This window comes from Centropristis striata, chromosome 8 (genome assembly GCF_030273125.1).
Source record: "Centropristis striata isolate RG_2023a ecotype Rhode Island chromosome 8, C.striata_1.0, whole genome shotgun sequence".
In the NCBI taxonomy this organism is placed as follows: Eukaryota; Metazoa; Chordata; class Actinopteri; order Perciformes; family Serranidae; genus Centropristis; species Centropristis striata.
In genome coordinates, this window is record NC_081524.1 from 18,388,919 (window position 1) to 18,411,349 (window position 22,431).

The 22,431-nt window shown below is 38.9% G+C and overlaps 2 protein-coding genes across 3 annotated transcripts in view; both read right to left on the bottom strand.

Moving 5' to 3' along the window:
* Window positions 1–869, bottom strand: part of mtmr11 (myotubularin related protein 11) — a 63,036-nt gene extending 62,167 nt beyond the window's left edge. The window contains exon 1 of the mRNA XM_059338812.1: window positions 240–869. Coding sequence (XP_059194795.1) covers window positions 240–296 — 57 coding nt within the window. The 5' untranslated portion in view covers window positions 297–869. The remainder of the gene's footprint in view (window positions 1–239) is intronic.
* A 5,618-nt stretch (window positions 870–6,487) lies between these two features.
* otud7b (OTU deubiquitinase 7B) overlaps window positions 6,488–22,431 on the bottom strand; it is a 56,279-nt gene continuing 40,335 nt past the window's right edge. Inside the window, exons 9-12 of one of the 2 annotated variants that reach the window (XM_059339559.1) lie at window positions 21,024–21,173; window positions 15,072–15,186; window positions 14,033–14,111; window positions 6,488–12,177 (exon numbers count right to left, since the gene is read on the bottom strand). In XM_059339559.1, the coding sequence (XP_059195542.1) occupies window positions 10,690–12,177; window positions 14,033–14,111; window positions 15,072–15,186; window positions 21,024–21,173 (1,832 nt within the window). In that variant the 3' untranslated portion in view covers window positions 6,488–10,689. Of the gene's footprint in view, window positions 12,178–14,032; window positions 14,112–15,071; window positions 15,190–21,023; window positions 21,174–22,431 lie in introns of both variants that reach the window. The other variant, XM_059339558.1, reaches the window with a different exon arrangement.

Consider the following 22,431-nt stretch of genomic DNA (forward strand, 5'->3'; position numbering starts at 1 on the left):
ATATCAGGATATATCGTATATAGATTCAGCCTAAATATACAGGGATATTACTTTTGGTCCATATCGCCCAGCTCTATTTCAGGGCAGGGCTTATATATTTTATGCATATTTTATATATTGCAGTGAAATACAAGGCCACAGTGAGTAAAATATAAAAGGAGATAAAACGCCCTGAAATGACTTGAGGTTCAGAGGGTTAATAAGCAAATCTGAGTACAGTTGATATAAAACGTCCTTACCTTGATGTCTGGGAGCATCTGTCTCACTTTGAACGTGGTTTTAGATCCTGTCAACATTTTTCACGGCAGCTCAACTCAACTTAGGTAGAAAAATACGAGCGACTGAATGAAGAAATGTTAAAATGTGTAATATTAGGAGCTAGCGGTATCTGCGTTGTGGCTCCAGACCGACCGTCAGAAAGAGAAGAGAAACGGTTCGGTAGGAGTCCGGTAACGGTGAGCTCGTACCACCGGCTGCTGCTGCCGCTACAACCGAGCTGTTCACTGAGGATTGACAAACTATTTTCGCTCTTTTCATCGCTGTTCGCTCTGACAGCATCCGAGTAGCGAGAGCACACCCTGCACTAACCCGTCACCAGTCACCGGACTGTTACTAGCGGCTCTTAGTCACTAACGGCTGGGAGACTGTTCCCCGTGACTGCTGCTCTCCGACCCACACCGCTCTGTTTGTTTATCCATTCGCCATAGTGAAACACACACTGACTGGTGGAAAAAAGAAGCGAAGTGCAGCAGTGGCGCTTCTTAAAGGGCCAGTACATCTGGAAACGGACAAAAACACTTGAGCTGACTCTGAAACTGGCACTGATAGTCCACAACAAGTTGTGCAAAGTGACAAAAGGTGCATATATGTCAGTTTCCCCCACTTTCACAAGATCCCTTGAACTCACCACCACTCAATAAACACACACGGTGCTGAAACAGACAAACAAACAAACAACATAAACAGTAAAAGTGTTGCATTCAAAACACGGTACTAAAGCATATTCTATGGAGGACAGAAGCTGCCAAAAATAAATAACGTTGAATTAATATAGGGCTGCAACTAACGATTATTTTCATTATCGATTAATCTGTCGATTATTTAAACGATTAATCGATTAGTTGTTTGGTCAATAAAATGTTGAAAAATATCAATCAGTGTTTCCCAAACCACAAGATGACATCCTGAAATCTCTTGTTTTGTCCACAAATCAAAGAGATATTCAGTTTATTGTCATAAAGGAACAAAGAAACCAGATATATTCACATTGAAGAAGCTGAAATCAGAGAATTTGGACTTATTGTCTTCAAAAAACTGCTCAAACCAATTATTCGATTATCAAAATACTTGACGATTAATTTAATAATCGATTATTGTTCGATTAATCAAATAATTGTTGCAGCTCTAATAAAGAGTAGAAGTGTTGCATTCCAAACATGTACAAAAGTATATTCTATGGAGGACAGAAGCTGCCAAAAATAAATAACATTAGATGAATACATTATATTAATAATTAATGACTCGATAAATACATAAATATGCCATTAAATGTAATAAAAGAATATTAAAATAATAATAATTAATCTAAATGCATTGATTAAAAGTGACATGTTTGTAAATTGTATAAATATAATTTTCCTATTTTCTTTCTTTTTTTGCATTCATTTCTAAATTCCGACCCATACTGCTCTGTTTGTTTATCCATTCGCCATAGTGAAACACACACTGACTGGTGGAAAAAAGAAGCGAAGTGCAGCAGTGGCACTTCTTAAAGGACCAGTACACATGGAAGCTGACCAAAACACATGAGCTGACTCTGAAACTGGCACTGATAGTCCACAGCGAGTTTAACAAGTTGTGCAAAGTGACAAAAGGTGCATATATGTCAGTTTCCCCCATTTTCACAAGACCCCTTGAACTCACCACCACTCAATATATACACACATTGCTGAAAGAAATACCACAGACAAACAAACAAACATAAAGGGTAAAAGTGTTGCATTCAAAACACGGTACAAACGTATATTCTATGGAGGACAGAAGCTGCCAAAAATAAATAACGTTAAATGAATACATTAATAATTAATGACTCGATAAATACATAAATATGCCATTAAACGTAACAAAATAATATTAAAATAATAATAATTAATTAAAATGTATTGATTAAAAGTGACATGTTTGTAAATTGTATAAATATAATTTTTCTATTTTTCTTTCCTTTTTTGCATTCATTTATGCAATTCTGAATTCAATTCAATTTTGCATTTATTTATTTTATTTTTAGCAAATTAATTTTTAAATGTATCAGTGAAAAGTTGACCCCATGACAAACTTTGAATGACAACCCTCTTGCTTCCTCGTTTCTATAATGAAGATGAAGAAATGTGCAAATGAAAAATACCAAAATAAATTGGGGGATAAATACAAAGGGAAAATAATGCAGACATTAAAAACAAAAAACATAACATAAATAATAAATATATATATAAAAAATACTTTTAAAATAAATGCATAATAAATGCAGAAAAAACGATAACTACAATGCAATAAATGATAATATGACTAATTTCAACACTAATTTGAATGAACAAATAAATAAAAGTGAAATTAAATAGGAAAGTAAATAAATAAGGTAAGTAATTAAGACAAATATGTCACATTTTTATCAAGGAAGTAATGCCTACTTTAAATTTAACATTATTTTTAGTACATTCAATTGCATTTTAATTAATTTATTGGATCCTTTATTTATTTTCATGCTCTGTCTTTGTATTCAGGAAACTTGTTGATGGTTTAAATTGAAGCAGTAGCCGAGCCAGCAAGCCAGCATCCATAAAACCGCTCAACTATTGACCTTCTGGTGTTTTAAGCTTGCAAAGCACCTCCTTAAAAAACCAATGTCATTAATTCAACATATACAGCCTCTTTTTAGTCAGCAGTACCTTTTTTGATCCTCTGGCAGGTTTGTGTGGGGACTGCCGCCTCTCCTCTCTCATCCAAACCTGTGGAAAGAAACCACCAATAATTCTCTTCCGAACAAAAACAGCAGGCCAATTCAGAAGAAATTCCTCTCCAAAAAGAGAATGGGAAAGTCTGAATAATCCTGAGCGACAGTGTGTCCTACTGAACAGGTGGGGAGACGGTGTCCTAGTGAACTATAATAGAGAGAGGTCTGGATTTTTTACCACATGGGAAACTCTTCAATATTACATAAGGGTCTCCGATTTCTCTAATACATAAAACAGCCCCAGACACAGGACCTTGCATCATCTGAGCTGGAGTTATTCAACAATGTATAATGCAACAAGATGATAGAGAAAACAGAATTAACACATTAATATTACAATAAAATGTATGCATGAGGTTTGTTTTTATCTATTTGATTTGTTTCTATTGCATTTAACTCTTTGGATTAACTCTTTGGATTCTGGAAAAAAAGTGTAACATGCATATTTAAAATATGTAACATTGCCAGCATTTTTATTTTCTTCAGCACAACCTAACTTATGTAGCCCGATAATTCTTTTTTTCACTTTGACTTTCTGAATCAACATTATGAACCCAAAAGAAACAAAAAACAACAAACATTACAATCTGTTTTGAAAATGATGTTTCTATTTCATTCTTACTGACCACCAGAGGCGGTGCTTTAAGCACCGGATATTCCACCTCTCGCATGCGCAGGTCGAGTAGTCATACCAACAAAGTCACCTGTGACCCCTGGATGACCCGGGAACATCTATAAGTTCCGGTGTCACCAGAGGATCTGTTCCTTCTATCTTCTCGCGATTGCAGATTGTATGATTGCAGGTCATACACATATTCTAATAATCTATAATCGGCTCGTCGCTGGTAGCTTCGTAACCCAAGAGTTGGTGCTTCGGACGTTATCCGTCCACGGCTGCGACTTGCTGTTTTGGAACCAGGAAGGTTAAATGCCATTCTGCCAGGAATGTGGCTGCATCATGGGCCGCGTTGAAGGGGGTTCCTCTTCAAGACATCTGTACTGCTGCTACCTGGTCTTTGTTGTGCACATTTGCTCAATTCTACAGAGTAAATGTTGGTGCTCCTCATCCTGGGGTGACTGCGGTCCTGTCGACAGCTTCAAGCCCCTAGGTGGTCAGTATCCTCGTGACCTTTTTGGTATAAGTCATCCAGTGCTTAAAGCACCGCCTCTGGCGGTCAGTAAGAATGAAATAAAACGAGAGTTACGTAACTAAGGTTCTATGAATTCTGGATGACCGCCAGAGTTCTCTGTCACTCGGATCTTTCAGTTTCGCGAGAAGATCCAGTTGGAACAGATCCTGTGGGGACACCGGAACATATAGAGTTCCCGGGTCATCCAGGGGTCACAGGTGACTTTGTTGGTATAACTACTCGACCTGCGCATGCGCGAGATGGAATATCCAGTGCTTAAAGCACCGCCTCTGTCGGTTATCCAGAATTTATAGAACCGTAGTTACATACGTAACCCTCGTTTTTCCCCCTTTGAAATAAACAAATGTTGCAATAGTGATCACAGGTTGCAAATATAAGATATAAGTTCTATATTTTTCTACCTAATATATTTGACCTTATCTCTGGTTTTACTTGGCCTATCATCATTAAACAAAAAACTGGAGTTTCAAGCCAGAATTTTAGAGGGATTTTTTATGTTGCGATGTCGTTGGCTCAAGAGGTTTAAATGTTTCCCTGCAGTTCAGCTTTAATGATAGTAACATGATACTCCTGTGACAGATGAGGAAATTGTGTTTTCTCTGCAGAGTGGTGCGAGCTTTATAACAGTGAGGACACTCCAGTTAGAGGACAATCTCACACAAGACATATGCAAATGCAAAATTTAACCAATTACAAATCGGACTGCAATTAACAATTACTCTAATATTTGAATAATATGCCCACTGGTGGACTCGGGGTGTTTGAGGGGCAAGGGCGGACATAATAAAAAGGGCACCTGCTGTATGCAGTTGGGCACCGGTGCACAAAAAGGGCACTTCATCACATTTGACCACTGAGGCTACGTTTACATGATGACGGTCTGAACAGAAGACGCAACAGTGGCGTCGCGTCTTCACTTTTTATTCTGCGTTTAGACGAGCGTTTTTTGGGATGTGCCACAAAAGTGTGTGAATGTGATTGGGTATGCATGCCAGGCGGCATCATTTAAAGTGATGCCGCCTGGCATGTGGAAGTTTTCACGCCACGCATTTTCATCAGCTACTCCTTCCACAAAGTTCTACACCATCCACTAGATCTCCCAGGTCTCGTCCAAAGCCGTCTGGCTCGCCTCCCACCAATTGGTGCATCCAAAATGTGATAGAGCTAATTACAGATCTTTCTCTGTTCACTAATACTATCTGTACATATCCTGTACATTTGGTGGAAAGACTCCTGTAAGTTTATTAGAGCTGCCAGAGCAGCTTGACGGTCCGATGCATGGAAATAATCCCACGTTTGTTTACTTCCTGTACTGGAGCATGTATGTGACGTAAACGCGTATGTGACGTGAGCAGATCTGAGCAGAGTTTTGTGTCTTGTCAGTGTAGATGGACACGATACGGTGGAGCGGATTACAGTTTTACACTCTGGAGGGTGGTTTCACATTTTTGCATTTTTACCCGCAAGCGTCCTCATGTAAACGGGGCCTTAAGGTGGACTTCTTCATGTTTAATCTACCACAGGGGCATCCAAGAGGGCACTTTTGCATTTTTTTTCCAACATTCGTAAACCAGGGAGAGGGAATTGATCCCTGAGTCCACCAGTAAATCACTTTGTCTATTATGTGTTTGAAAAATGTGAAAGGGGTGACTTCATTCCAAAACCTAAAGATGTGCAATACGATTAGTATGTGCAAGACACACTATCTACCTCATCTATAACATTTGCAGTATTTTCAGTGGTAATTTATTTATTTTTATATTTATGACATCACAAGTCCTTGTTTTAGCTCTGTGTTCTACCATAGTTTTTTAAATGTTTTACTCATGTTTGTTTTGTTGATATGACTGCTTTAACTATGCAACTTAAGCTGTGGCACTCCCAATTTTGTTGTATAGTTGACGATATAATGACAATAAAGGCTATTCGATTTTATTTGATTGATATTATTTGAAAGATATTCACTTTACTATCAAGACAACTCATTTTGAGAAAAACATATGGCTGTTTAGGTTGAAGAATTATATAATTGATTAACCAGTTGATTAGACATATAATTGCATGTAATTGTTGATTATTTTTGTGTCATCTGACAAATTGTTTGGGCACCAATTACGAGATATTCCCGCTCATACTGAAACTTGAGTGAGGACCAAATTTGTGTGTAAGTGTGTAAAATCATCTTTATGTCATTACCTGTACTGATCGTCATATATATATTTTTATGGAATTTATTTAATATTAGTGATCATTTATGATCCAGTAATCTAGATAACACGTATATATTAAATATATATTAAAGACAGAAAAGAGACGAAGCATAGCATTCTTGAAATACAATGAGAATTTATTCAAACGGTGCAAAAAAAATTAATAATTATAATAATAATAACCTAACATAAAATCTGATGTTCTTTCTATCCAGATTGCACTGTCACACAGCCTTAGGGCTCTCCTCTCAAAAAAAGGAAAAACATTAAAACAATAAAAAATAATAAAAACAGATCAAAATACCAGGACAACTGAAAGTTAAAATAATGCACAAATTTGGTAAAATGGATTGCCATTTACATGCAACAGTTCCAGTCCCATGCAACTCGAAATATTCCATGTTAATGTCATTGATGATGAATATTCTGTTCACACAGAAAATACAGTGTTGTACAATATATAAAAATATATATCGGGTCAGGTGTGTCGCAAAAAACTAATTCTGAGCCATTTCTCCTCAGGTTTGGAGGAAACGAGCTGGGTCAACGAGAACACTGCTGTCATGTTTTAGCATAGCACGGATTGGTGGCTGTAGAAAAAAACGTAAACAAAATGTACAAATAAAAAAAAAAGAAGCAACAAACAAATAAAAGCCAGACTGCTAGACAATTAGCCATGTGAGAAAGAACATCCTAAAATGTCGCAACTAAACATTCCACAAGGAAACCTAATAAAAAATCTCACTATAAATATATATTCTCAAATGGTGTCTTGTTAGGTCAGCACTGAGGAAATTAGTTTGCAATGAGAGAGCCTCGAGGATCGAGAGGCTCGTCTGGGAGTCGCCTTCCACAGCCAAAATGTCACTTTCTGGTAAACACCGAATCCAGGCTCTTACAAGCTAATCATCCACACCTGTGACAGTATCCAACAATATACATTCTTACCCTTTTAAAAACACTGTAAAACTTTAGGCTTACAAAAATAACTTGGAACATATTTATACAACCTCACATTTTTGTTTTTTTCTTCTTAAATACAAAAAAGTGTTTGTAGCCTGTGAAGTCTGATGTCTGACACGTTTCTGAGGCGTTTCATTGCAAAAAAAATAATAAAATGGTTTCGTAAGCTAATTATTACTTTGGAGGGAGGGAAAGAGAAATATGCACACATACACATTTGTCTTTAAAAACAGGCATCACCTTCCCACAGTGAGGGAACACTTGATGGGTCTCGTCTGAATTAAAATGCTAGTGCATGGACACATGTCAACACACAAACACAGCAAATGCACATGTTTTTTTGGGGAAATAGCATGATTTAAGTGTTTTATCGTCATTAAAACTCTAGTGTTACTTTAAATGCACAGCAAATAAACTCCCTTCTTCCTTGACCGGCTTTAGCAACGTAGAAAATATTGTAATATAGTGTTACATAGTGTTAAATTAGCACTACTGAAAATGATTCCCCAATATTTTGGTTATTCTTGTTTGTAGCTGAGAGGGTAAGCTCCAAACACAGAGTTAAAAGAAAAACAAAACAAGAGTGCCCTCAACTGGGCAAGGCAGTGAATTGCATACTAAATTGTGCTTTTCTAGACTTAATGCCAAAGAACAGATTAAATCAGCGAGAGTAGAGAGTCGCTCTACCTCAAAAGAAAGTCCTCACCATGGCTTATTATCGGGGAAAAAATCACAAGGATTTAAGTAGTCATTTCAACTATTAGTACAACTTAAACAGCCATAAATTTGAAATTATAATAAGGAAGACTCAAACAGAAGATCAGCCAGTATCAACTAGTTGATATGCCTAATGGGAAATAAAAATGGCATTATCTCAACAGCTTCAACACTGTTTAAAAAATAGTTATAATTCGTTATATTTTGGGGGCAGTAGTAGTAGAAACTGCAGGCAATGAAGCAAGCAGTGGATACTTGATCTCACACAAACGTACAAACAGGATTGTGATGCCACGAGGACAAAATGCTGAAAAAGGCAACTAGGAAACTGAGTTAGATGGTGACGCCGCCGGCACCAAAAATGCTTTAGCTCTACAGTAACTGAATCCTTTAGAGAAACCCTTCTGGCCTGTGCCCCTGATTTCCCCACCAACAGAAGTGGCAGTGTCTGCAGAGATGAACAAAAGGGCAACAGTACAGGCCACTTCAAAAAACAGTAAAACGTTTTGTATCAGGACATCAGGAAAGTGCTTGAATTTGTGCAAAAAGAGAATTATGCAACTGGATTTGGTGGGACGAATGCCAGGATTTGAGAAACTGCCTTCAGTAGAACTTGCAACCAAACCAATAAGCATTAAGATGTCCCGTTAGTGAGGACGACATGAATGCATCACCTTTTGTGCGATTATGAGATTGTATGAAACATGTTTCTCGACCACCAGAGTGCAGAGAGTTTGTCATTTAAATTTTTTTTCCCACAATGCAATGTGAATATTATTGGGCGTCACATTTGACAAATGTGCATGCATCCCTTTGCTTCATGCAAACAGACACTGGAGACAAATGTCACAACTGCAGAAATCCACAGATTTAGAGCTTATTAGAGAAGTTTATGTCACTTATGTCAATAAATCGGTTCATTTTCTTCATCTGCAATCCAAAAATTAGTTCAGGAACATTTAAAAAATGCATGTAACCAATGTCTCCAAACTCTGTTGTGCTGGATGTGACATTTTTATTTTGCAGTGTAGTGTAGTATTGCATGCCTGTGTTGGCCACAATAATCAAATGCCACAACGCCAACCATTGTTACAGAAAAAGGAAGACCCAACGGAGAAAGAGAAACATTGCAACAGACGTATGAAACCCTCTGCACTGCACAAACAAGATAAAAACACTAAATCTGAGGGAAATGATCTTGCTGCATGGACAGATAATTTCACTTGACAAGATTTCTTAAATTAAGATTGTTAAATCTAGAAATAAGCATGTTGAACGCTTAAAATAAGAAAGTAACTCTCAAAGCAAGATAAATTATCTAACACTTCTAAATCTAAAGTTTTTTTTATCTTGGAAAGAAACAAATAATTGTCAGTGCACTCTGCCCGGGCCAGTTCATCGCTGCTTCCAGCTTTAATTGATCTTGTTTTAAGAGTTAATTTATTATTTTAAGAGTAAAACATGCTCATTTCTAGGTTTAATAATCTAAATTCAATAAATCTTGTCAAATGAAATCTGTCCATGCAGCAAGATCATTTCCCTCAGATTTAGTGTTTTTATCTTGTTTTTAGACACACATTTCTTGCAGTGTGGATCTGGCTCTGGGAACTCTTATCTTACCGCAGTGCTATGTTGCTACTGCTTGTCATCTTTGTTCAACAATGCCTGGTTAATAAAAAGCCAAACTCGTTTCATCTTTAAAAAGGTTGCCATCTTATTAATCCAATTTATAGATATATGAATTTGCTTAAAGGATAACAGTGCAGAGCAGTTGTCTTTAATGCATGGACATTTATATGTTTGCATTCTGGAGCATTAGCACCACAGCAGCCCACCGGACACGTAATCAGGAGCATTGCACGCTAGTTTCAATTTGCATTACGCAAAATGGTGAACGACGAGGGTTAACTCTGCTCTTTCTCGAGGTACATATGATGCAAGCATCTAGTAACAGTAGTGTAAAATCTGTATGTAACACCGAAATCAACCCGGAACCGGATGTGACTTCAAAAATGCTCAAACATCCCTTAATGAACCAATCCAAACATTATTACAGACCACAAAATGGAGTGGAGACGCTCGTGCCTTTTCTGTTTGTGCTTGCATCTGTGTGTGTGTGTGTGTGTGTGTAGTAGTGTGATTCTGACTCAGTGTATATGTGTGCATGTAGTGTGTATATGTGTGTTGATGAGTGTTATGTACGGCGCCTGCCATATACATTCTCTCCACCAGGAGGAGACAGTAGCAAGGCGTTAAACTGATAAAGAGGAGAGCCTGCCGCTTACACACACACACACACACACACACTCTCACACACACACATACACGCACACTCATACACAACGCCTGCATAAGAGCCACAGCAAAATGTAACAGAAGTGCAGTTAGTTTATTCTATGGTCTAACATGTGACCCCGGCCGCCAGAGTCCACCCTGTTTATTCTGCAGCCATGTAGACTCTCTCGCTACTTTCTGAGGTCGTCTATTCCAACAGGAAGTGACACAGCTGACAAAGGGAGGGAGCTGGTTGTGCCTTTCTCTTGTCTGTTCCGAGGCTGATGCACCCCAGCCGTTTTATTGGGGGGGTTTTAACTGAAAAAGGCCACTCATCAAATACAAGCCAAAGCCAAAGGTCCATTCAGAACCTGTGGATGGCTGCTTCTGGCTCTCTCTTCTTCAGCTCTTCCCGGTAGCAGTAGGAGCAGTAGTTTCCCGTCTCCGGGTGTCCGTAGTAGGTGCAGCTGGGTGTTCGACAGCGGCTCGACTGCAGGTTGGCCAAGCCGCCGGCGCTGCCCAGTGAGTAGTGTCTGACTGGGGGCTGCCCGCTCCGAGAGTCCAAGTTGGAGCGCATGTCCCGGAAGCCGTTGGTGTAGCTCCCACCGGCGGGTTCCGACCCGGGGTAGTCCGGTGGGTCGAACTCGGGGGGGTACGAGGGCGCGAGGCGGGAGGGGCTCAGGGAGGCAGGGCCTTGGGAGTTATTATACTGCGGATGGGGGGGACCCTGCGCTGTGGGACAGTGGCGGGGAAGGGTGGCGTAAGAGGGGAGGCCGGGGTAGGAGGTCGCTGGGGAGCCGCCGGCAAGCTGGCGCCGCGTATCCATGTAGCCGTGCATATGAAGGTGCTGGGTGAGGGGCACCGCAGCAGGAGGGGGCTGGTCTATGAAGGAGGGCCGTGGGATGGGCACCACACCAGAGTACATAGAGGGACTCAAAGGAGAGGGCTTGAGCTGGTTGAAGGAGGGTGACGAGTTCTCCGACAGCTCCTCTTTGGCCTCGTAGGGCCTGTAGCCCAGCTCCGTACCACCCACTGTCTCCTTTTTAGGAGGCTGGATGCCGTTGGTGACGCCCTTCCTCTCCGCATCACGCCGCTGCTGCTCTTGCTCAGCCCGGAAGCGCTCCTCTGCGTCAGCGAGGTAGCGCTGGATCATCTCCTCCTGGAAGGGCTGGCGGTTGCTGGTGGTGAGAAGGCTGGCGAAGATGAATTTCCTCTCCCCTTGCATGGCGGCTCTCAGAATGCCCAGGCTGACCTTGACGTCGGCGCTGTACTTGTAGGTGTCGCTCTCGGTGCTGCTCCCGCCGCTGCTGCTCATGCTGCTCCCTGTCCCGTTGAGACGCTCGCTGCCTGAGGAGGGGGAGCCTTTCCCAGAATCCTCTGAGGCGTGGGCTGAAGGCGAGCTATCCTTGCTGCCCTTCCTCCCCCTAAACGAGCCCTTCTTCTTCTCCACACCCTCCTGCTTGACACCTCCTGCCCCACCGTTCTTTCCTGTCATCAGCCCGCCCACGTTCTTCTTCAGCTTGCTGCCCAGGCTCTTGCCAAAGCTACCAAGCTTATTGGCCACAGAGTCTGCCCTCTTCTTGTCTTTATCCTTGTCCTTCTCCTTCTTGGTTTTGTCCTTCCCCGCGGCTCCCGCCCCTGCCGACCCACTGCTGGAGGAGCTGGATGAGGAAGAGGAGCTGTTCTTGGCCAAGGAGCCTCCTCCGTTGACCGTTGATCCCGTGGTGGTGTCTCCGTTGCCATTGGAGCTGCTGCTGACTGACTCCTTGTCTGACTCTCCTGAGTCAGGAGGCGTGCGGGCATCCTCTCCTGCTGATGCTGTGGGAGACTCAGGCTGGGCCAGAGGGGCTTGCTGCAAGGGAAGCAGAAAACACCAGCTAGTGGAAAAATACTGCAGAAAGACCTACATCATCCCTTAATCCAGTGACCAAATTACAATGAGAAAAAAATACAATATTCATCAGAAACGGATAAAATGAAAAGTCACGTTCTGGCTAAACTGTAGCAGTACATGCCCTTCAGGTATGGGGGGAGAAAGGATGTGAAAAGAATGATTCATAGCGCTGTTTTTTTTTGCAGACCAATGCAAAACACAAATGACTCAGTTTCCGAATGCCTCTTCATATCTGCAAACATGTTATAGAAGCTCTAAAAGGCATGACCTACATTTATGACGCACTTTTCTGATGTTAAAAAAGAAGTAGAACGTCCCTCCTTTCAGCAATAACAGCCACGGCACACAACAAACCCCTTAAATGATCATTTAATACAGGCTTTCCTGTTTTGCCCCTGAGTCCCTGCACTGAAACAGCTATTAACATGTCCTTCCCAGCACCCTGATGCCCGCATGTGGCACACAAGAGGAGCTTTGTCACAGTGTTTGCATGGTGTGACTTTATGACCTGAATGGCCCAGTGTGGTATGTTTTCACATACGCTCTGTACAGCGGTCAGGGGACAGCTGCTCCAGTAGAAAAAGGAAAAAATATTGCCCTTGTTTATAATGAGTGTGGGAAATTAGCACTAACCACAAGCGACTATCAAACGCTTTGGCATCTGTCTGGTAATTGGGTTACAAGATGGGGTTTCTTTTTTTCAAGTAGGCTGGAAAAATATTGAATGAGTCCATAGAAACCAGCCTTCACGGTTAGTTAAACAAGTCAATATTAATTTTTATCGCTGGTTCATCCTGTCTGTCTTGGTAAGAGCAATTTGGGCAGCAGAATGAGGTTGTCCAATAAAAGTTATGATGAATCCTTTTGTCTGTGCTTCCTTAATAAACCTCAGAGGGAACATGACTCACGATGAGAGTTCTGTAATCCGATTATTATAAGCAACTTTGGCTTTTTGTTTCTGTAAAGTCGCTTACAGATGCTGGTAGTTGCGGGTAGTTTTTTTTGGGGCTTGTTTCTAAAGTGTAATCTCTTATTTGGGCTTGTTTCCAATATGTCTCAACTATGCCTGTCCAGGATCTGTTGTCAACCCACACAGGTGACTCAGTGATATTTTCTTTTGCTACTTTACTAACAATATGACGGTCAACAAAGAGTGGGGGAAAGACAGTGGATTGTGAATATAATAATGAAGTAATTATTCTTGTTTTGCCTTCTTTGTTTTACATTATCTGCAACTTCTGGTGAGTATTGCGATACAATGACCTGCGATTTAACTGTTTAACTGCATTTTGTGTCCACAAAATTAAATTAAATCAAGAATTGTTTTGTCAAATAAGAGAAAATTCTCAGTCTATTCATCTCACTTCAGTCTTTTTATTTCTCCACAATGAGAGTCAAATCCACAGACTGACCAACAAAGGATTCAGTCACACTGAACTACTGCTCTGAAGTTTTTTTCCCGACACGATGTCCTGACTGTAGATTCCTTAGATCTTCTCGTTTCATATGATATCAGCATCTCCAGTATAGTGAGCCTAATAGTAGTGAGCCTACGAAAAACAAAAACAGCAAAATATTGGGATACTATGCTGTATCCATTTTCCCCCACCTCTAATATACTATATATATATATATATATATATATATATATATGAGATTAAGTGGCTTGGTAGGGTTTCCTGTTTTGGCCTTATTTTATAATTTATTTGTCTAGTTGATTATTTGAGACTTATTTCCGAAGACCTGGTTGCTTGCTTATCTCATGAGATCTGGCAACACTGCTCATGACAGATGTGTGGACTTTTGTGTTTACCTCGCAGGGCAGGGGCAGCCAGGATACCGTCATGTAGCTGTGCAACATCTGGAGCTTCGCCTCCAAAGAAAGAGCCACACTGGGAGAAGAAAGAAAGAAGGATGGAGAGAGAGAGAGGGATAAGGAGTCAGAGCTCAGCGAGAGGAGGCAGCTATAAGTGCAAACAGATCCACAAGAATATGCAGTGAATGCATATTTTGCGCACATATTTATTTTGTTAAGAATAGCAATAACAAGTTTACTTCTACTGCACAATTTGTGCACAGGGATAGTGCTTTACAGTGTGCTTCACACAAATAAAATCATTAATATATCAGTGTATATAAAAGTAATAATAATGCACATAAACAAAAAAATACTATTAAAAGCCGAGTAACACAAAGGCAAATTATAGAGTACTTAAAAAGGCTGTATAATAGAATTAAAATACTAAACTAAGCTGTTCCCAGGTATATTGGTATGGTCACTAACTTGATATACCATAATAATATATGTCCTCTGCCTTAATAAAGGCCAATAATAAAACTGAATGCTGCTGAATAATAATACAGTAAACAGCAGGTTCACTAAAAGCATCTTCTGCAGCAGCCCTTAAACTCAGTGACCTTTTTTTCCAAACAATATTACCAGCCATGTGTGTAATAACATCTCTGCCCACCATTTGATCTGAATAAGTCGACCACGGTGTCATCAACTGACGTAAATACGGCGGAGGGTTATTTTTACCAAGCTGGTATTTTGGCGCTCGTTCCTCCTGGTCCATTCATAGAAGGTATTTAGAGCTAATCTTATTGTCACTGGCACTGAGTGTTGCTAATCTGGAGTCAGGGGTCAATCCCTACACACTGACACTCGGTGGCAAAGTGAAAGCTGTCTATAAGGGAGTACACATGCAAGTCAACATGTGCCACTCGTGCTGCATCATTTGTCACCTCTGACGAGTCCATTTCTGAAAGGGCACCTTCTGAATGCATCTGAGCTGACAAATACATGACTGGATGTAAAATGTGTGAGAGTTGTTTTTAGAAGGAGACCAAACCTCGCCAGCATCACGTTGTCTGTGTCATCCTTGCCCCACTCCCAGTCTTTTCCAGGGTCGACAGCAAAGTGCAGAGGCAGCATTTTGTGCTCCGAATCGGTGAGAGGGATCACAACTGCTGGAAGAGACGGGGGGAGAACATTCTTAGAGGAAAGATAAAGTGTTTGAAGTCACCACTCTGGATTGTCTGCAGACAGCAATGGTGGAAAAAGTATTCAGATCCTTTACTTAGGAATTTAGTGGTGTTTTGACTTTTGTTTCACATGTTGTGGAGTAAAAAGTACAATATATGCCTCAAAATGTGGTGGAGTTGAAGTATCAAGTTACATAAAATGGAAAAGCACCTCAAAACTACACTAAAGTACAATACTTGAGTAAATGTACTTAGTTTCACCCCACCAGTGATGGAAGAAGTATTCAGATCCTTTACTGCAGTAAAAGTACTAATACCACACTGTGAAATGACTCCACTACAAGTAAAAGTCCAGCACTCAGAACTTACTGAAGTAAAAGTACAAACGTATCAGCATCAAAATTCCTTTCCATGAGAATTAATGGTAATAAACAGGGAATTTACAAAAATTAAGGTTGGCCCTTAACAGGGAACTTAAATACAGTTGGGGAAAATATATTTTAGCATAATAATAATAATACTAATCTTTATTTATACAGCACTTTTCAAAACACATGTTACAAAGTGCTTTACAAAGACAAGTAAAAACAGACACACAACAACAGATAAAAGTAATCATTCAGACATCATTCTGTGCAATTAAAAGACAGTTCAAGGGAAGTTAAAATTCTTATAAAATCAGGGAAAAGCTCTCAGATAAAAGTATGTTCTAAGAAGAGACTTAAAAGAGATCACTGACACAGCCGACCTGATTTTTGCATGATCTTGACTAAAAAGTACTTAAAGTATCAAAAGTAAAGGACCTATTATGCAGAATGAACCCACTCAGATTGTTAGTTATATTCTAAATATATTATTAGAATATTTGTATTGATGCATTAATGTAAGCAGAGTTTTAATTTTCTAAAGATAGATCTCAATTTAACTACTACTTTAATTACTAAATATACTGTTATGAGGTTTAATTTGAAAACAAAAAAAAGTCTAATCACTTATTTCTCTTTAAAATATAGTGGAGTAGAAGTATAAAGTTATATAAAATAGATATACTCAAGTAAAGTACAAGGACCTCAAAATTGTACTTGAGCACAGTACTTAAGTAAATGTACTTAGGTACATTCCACCACTCTGCAGACAGAAATACTGAGTGCAATCAATTTGTTCACTTTCTATTTTAACACTTAGTCTGCGGCGTCTGACCAATATTGTTTTTGGACGGTGCAATCTGATATTTTTAGAACGGTAAACAATTCAGTGTCTGGGCAAAGTCCTTAACTTCAAGAATAAACTTTGTAATTCGTGCACAAGCTTCATTACGAGCACAAGCGGTCAGTGTGGTGGTCAGATTTTCTCTTTGTAAAAAAGGTGAAAATCATAAGAAACTGCATTTAGATTGACATAGTAATTTAGAGTATATTACACCACAAGAAAGTCAGATTTTTTTTTAACAACAAAAGTTGCGATTTTATTGGTCAAACTTTGATAAAAATAGAATTTTAATACAGGAGGGTGGTCATTTGCTTGCTTGGTGTTGAATTAGAGTTCACTGGATATACTCTGAGGCCCAGTGGCTGTTAGTCACAACTCTTAAATAAACCACAAAGGTCATTATTAAAAAAAAAGACTGACCCATCGAGCGAAGGCACCGAGCTGTAAAGTCGCTCCTAATGTGATGTTCTGTCAGCAAATATAAAACCTTGCCCACATTAAAGCAGCTACAGGGAGTTTTAAACTAGTTACAAAACAGTTTCAATTTAATACTTATGCCTTTATATGACCCACATAAGCAAACATGAGAAGATTGGCTGTATATATATATATATATATATATATATATATATATATAGTTATTCTTAATGCCTGTACCCAGATCCGGTTTCCCCACAAGATCAAATTAAACAATTTACAGAGCCTTTTGTTTACATTTTTTCCAAGCAAGTTTGACACTGGGTAATATATTAACCAGTTTGAAGGAGATTTTTCTTTGAGATTATTTTATTTTTGATAATATATTTCTGGTTATGGCTGATACTGAGGCAGGATCAGCAAAGAGAAAAGGAAAATAAGTGACCAAAGATAAAAACTGAAAGAGACAGCTATAGAGCACGAAGACAACCTGGAAGGTCATTTAACAGATTAAGACAAATGTGGGATTTAAAGGACTGAAAGGCCTTCTTCCTCCTACACAGGTATGTAATATTAGGGGTGTGCATTGGCACTGCCCTCACAATTCGATTCGATTACGATTCACCAGGTAACGATTCGATTCAATTCGATTCTACGATGCATTGCGATGCATCACAATTATACTGCACACAACAAGGGACATTTTTCGTCAGTCATGAGGCAATACAAGCAGTCAGATAGGCCTAACAATAGATTTTATTGGCTATATTTTGAAAAGATGGCAAAATGAATCTCCTGCCTGAGTTCATCTAAAAGTAAGGAAAGAGAAATGCCTCCTCCTGCCATAAAAAAGGAACGTGCTGAGGTGAAATTTACATCAGCTAAATGTCGACCCCTTGTCCCTGAGGTAGGGAAGACATTAGCGCTATCCCACCTAGCTAGCTATTGCTAGTTTTCATGACGCAAAAATGTAACGTTAACGAGTCGACTTTAAGTAGGCAAATACAATGGTAATTACCTATCAATAGTACTTTCTATAAAAACGTAAATGTTAAGTTCTGTCAAATACTACCACATACTTCAGTCACAACAAAACAAATCAAACAGCATATCAAAACAGCTTGTCCCGCTAGCTTACCTGTGCTGTGCATCAACACATGGCTCATTTGCAGTGATGCCGGTAACGCGTTAATTAGTAACGCGTTACTCTAATATGACCACTTTTTTCAGTAACGAGTAATCTAACGCGTTACTATTTCCAAACCAGTAATCAGATTAAAGTTACTTATCCAAGTCACTGTGTGCGTTACTATTTTTTGTCATTTTCCTTAGTAAAACGATATATTTGCTTTCTTCTTGCGACTCGGGGAGCGACGTCGATCGGCGGTTTTGCAATCTATTTTGCGGGTAAAAATGGGTTTGGGTGGGTGGATAAAATTGGGCTGTTTTCGGATCAGTTCTGAGGGTTTTTGAAGCCGAAACACGGGCACTTCAGATCCTTTTTCTGCGACCCTCTGTTCAGCAGGCAGCAGTCTCACTCACTCATTCACTCACACACACACTACAGCTCTGGCTGACGTGCCCCCTAAACTCACAACAGACACTCCCACTACCTTCAGGCTACGTTAAGTCAATCAGTAAGGATGACTATATGGCGCTTTATATCCAACACAATCATGATCTAGTCTGTCCTTAGCCTACAAAATAAAGTTTGAGAAATGTCTGCATGGAGCACAGCTGCTTACAGGTGTGCAGCTGACAGGTGTGCAGCTTACAGTGACAGTTTCCTCATCGCTACCTGAGCCACCATCCGATCCTCCTCCTTCAGTTTTTGCCCGTACGCGCCCGGTATCTCATCTCTTTCTCTCTTGCGATTCACACAGCACAGCTGGACAAAGTGGTCTATAACTGCCGTTTATATGCAGCAGTCAATATGATCGCTATTGGCAGTCCGGGGTATAAATGCTCAGAGTTTGTTTCATTTTAATATATTATTATATATAAGTTGTAAGCTTCAGAAACCATCAAACACATATATTTAGGAAAAGTCGCCGACTGAGAGACATGTAGTTTTAATGTAAACGAAGTTATTTATAAAAGAAAAACCCAAACAGTCTGTGAGACTTGGCCGTTCTAGTTCACTGTGTACATGTAACAAAGGTAGACATTAGAGCCTACATGTGGTGTTATGTTTTGTTTTGTAAAACAACTCCTTGCTTCTATAATGATGTACAGGTTCAGTGTTCATAAAACATGTTAAAAAGATTTTGATTGTTACATTTATAAACAATGTAGATCATAAAACAGTAGGTTTTGTCATTACAGTATTAGTTAAATATGTCAGGTCAGAAAAGACTGTCTTTATGTTATATACAGTCTTATACAAAAAGAGTATTTTTAAGTGAAGTCAAGAAAGACTGTCTTTATTTTATGTTTTATTTAAAAAAGAGTATTTATTTTTAAGTGAAGTCAAGAAAGACTGTCTTTATTTTATTTTTTATTTAAAAAAGAGTATTTATTTTTAAGTGAAGTCAAGAAAGACTGTCTTTATTTTATTTTTTATTTAAAAAAAACAGAGTATTTATTTTTAAGTAAAGTCAAGAAAGACTGTCTTTATTTTATTTTTTATTTTAAAAAAAAGAGAGTATTTATTTTTAAGTAAAGTCAAGAAAGACTGTCTTTATTTTATTTTTTATTTAAAAAAGAGTATTTGTTTTTAAGTGAAGTCAAGAAAGACTGTCTTTATTTTATTTTTTATAAAAACATGTATTTTTTTCAGGAAATTGTTTTTAAGTTTGTACGTTACTGTTAAAAATACACTTCCAATAAAATGAGTATTGGCAATTTAAAACTGGTTGTCATTTTTATGTTGAGGCGGCGAGGGGTTGTTGTCGGCAGCTGCTGAATGTAACTAATAAAGTAACTTGTAATCTAACTTAGTTACTTTTAAAATCAAGTAATCAGTAAAGTAACTAAGTTACTTTTTAAAGGAGTAATCAGTAATCAGTAATCGGATTACTTTTTCAAGGTAACTGTGGCAACACTGCTCATTTGAATATTCAAATTAGCCATGTGTTGATGCGCACGCGTCTGGAAGGAGGGGAGTGGGTCGGGTCAGCGTTGTGTTTACTGGAACTTTGACAGGGGCGGAAAGGCCACCTTGGCCGTAAATTGAACATTTTTTCACAGGGCATCAAGGCCAGAGTGTGAAATTCCCACCCTGTCCCCCACACCTTTCCACTGGAGGCCAGGAAATAAACATAATCGATTATGGCACTTTGCCGCATCGATGCTGAATCGTGTATGCCCCGCATTGCGATGAATCGCCGAATCGATTATTGTTGACACCACTATGTAATATATATCTATTTTATTCATAAAATAGCTGCGAGTTGTACTTTTATGTCAGCTATGAATTTACATTGGTGGCTAAAACAAAGTTTATTTAGCTGATAACTGTATTAAAAAAGGCATTTTCACACAACTAGGGTTGCAAAATTTCTTTCCATGGGAATTAATGGGAATAAATGGTAATAAACAGGGAATTTACAAAAATGAAGGTTGGCCCTTAACAGGGAACTTAAATTTAGTTGGGGGAAATATATTTTAGCATAATAATAATACTAATCTTTATTTATAGAGCACTTTTCAAAACGCGTTACAAAGTGCTTTACAAAGACAAGTTAAAAACAGACACACAACAAGAGATAAAAGTAATGTTCGAAAATGTTAGACATTATTCTGTGCAATTAAAAGACAAATCAGGATAGATAAAATCAGGAAAGGCTCTCCAATAACATTATGTTTTAAGAAGAGACTTAAAAGAGGTCACTGACTCAGCAGACCTGCTTTTTGTATGATCTTGACTAAAACGACCATATTTCATGCAAGTAGACTTGAATATACTGCTATTCCTCAATCACATGCACACAGCTTACTGCAGGGCCGCCGAGGCCACGCCCCCACGGAGGCCACCCCTTTGCAACCCTAACCACAATAAACACAAAATTAAAGTTTCTTGTAGTTGCTTTAACATGTGCAAATTTGCTTTATTTTTCAGCAAATCTTCTCATAAAGAATTTATGTTAAAGTGTTACAGCCGTAATTGATTATCTAAAAGGTTAACTGCCAACTAGAAGGATGGAGGGATCAATATTCAGTTGGTAATAAAGATGAGTGATTGGGAGCATTACCTTGCTCTTTGGAGCTGTCTCTCTGCTCCATGGAGACCAGGGCAGAGAAGTGGGCCTGGTCGTACGCCAGGACTAGGGGCGAGCGATGGCACTTGGCAGCTGGCACTTCCAGCGGTAGGTAGATGCCTCCGAACGGAATGGGAGCAAAGGCTACGGAAAAGAGTAACAAGGACATTAAACATCTGAAAAGGACGACCTCAGCAATGTGATACAGCACACTGAGAGGAAATGAGCCAGAAAAAGAAGGAAAAAAAAGAGCTTCCACCTCCGTCAGTAGATCAAACCAGTATTTCACTTGCTGGGAGGTTAACTCATATCTACTATCAGTTTTCAGTGTTGCATTAATCTCATAGCAGGACTGCTGTCACCCCTAATATCAGTAAAATCAACACTGAGGTAAGGTTGGGCGATATATCAATATAAAACATATATCAATATATTTTTAAAAGTGATATGGAATTAGACCATATCGCATATATCAATAAAGTTCAACTTCTGTTCTTTCTTTATATATAAATGCTCCCTTACTAGGGTTTGCCATATTTAGTTATTTTGTATGTTCGTTATTCTTTTCTCATATAAATATATTTATTTCGCAAAAAAAATTGGCCTATTTTATTTCATAGGCTATTTTTTATTTAAAATATATATTTTTTTAAATGTGCACTTTATGGAGCTTTGATTTAAAAAAAAAAAAAAAAAAAAGGTACTCCTGTTATACAGTATTTATATTTTACTTAAGTAAACGGTTTTAATAAAACTACTTGTGACATGTCATATTTGACTTTGGCTGAACATTTGCTCTCACTTTGTGATAAAAAATATTATAAATATATTGGAATATGACATATTGCCCAGCCATACACTGAGGAGGTCTCAACGGTGCAAAACAAATTAACAGCCATTACAATTATAAATCTATTAATGCTGTTGCTTCAACTCCAATTGCCTTTTTGTGTATGTGTGTGTGTGTGTGTGTGTGTGTGTGTGTGTGTGTGCGTGCGTGTGCGTGTGTGTATGCACTTTTGTCCATGGCACAAAAATGGGTCACACAGTATTTGGCAGTAGCTCATATTTGTTGTTTTGTGCTGCTGGAGATACCAGATGGGCTGTGTTTACTTTACTGGGACAACTCAGGCAAGTCATCTGCCACTGACAACTTTGTCAAAAATATTTTGCTGATGGCTGTAGTGTATATTCTGTGTCTGACAAACCCTAATTTATCTGCAATGAGTTACACTAGAACTCAAAAGTTTGGGGTCACCCAGAAAATGTCTGTGTTGTTTTCCATGAAAACAAACTGTTTTATTCATGAAATCAGTTATAAAATTAATCGAAATATAGTAAAGACATTGACAAGAGCAGAAATAATCATTTTAACCTGTACAACTCTCCAACTTTACCTCTA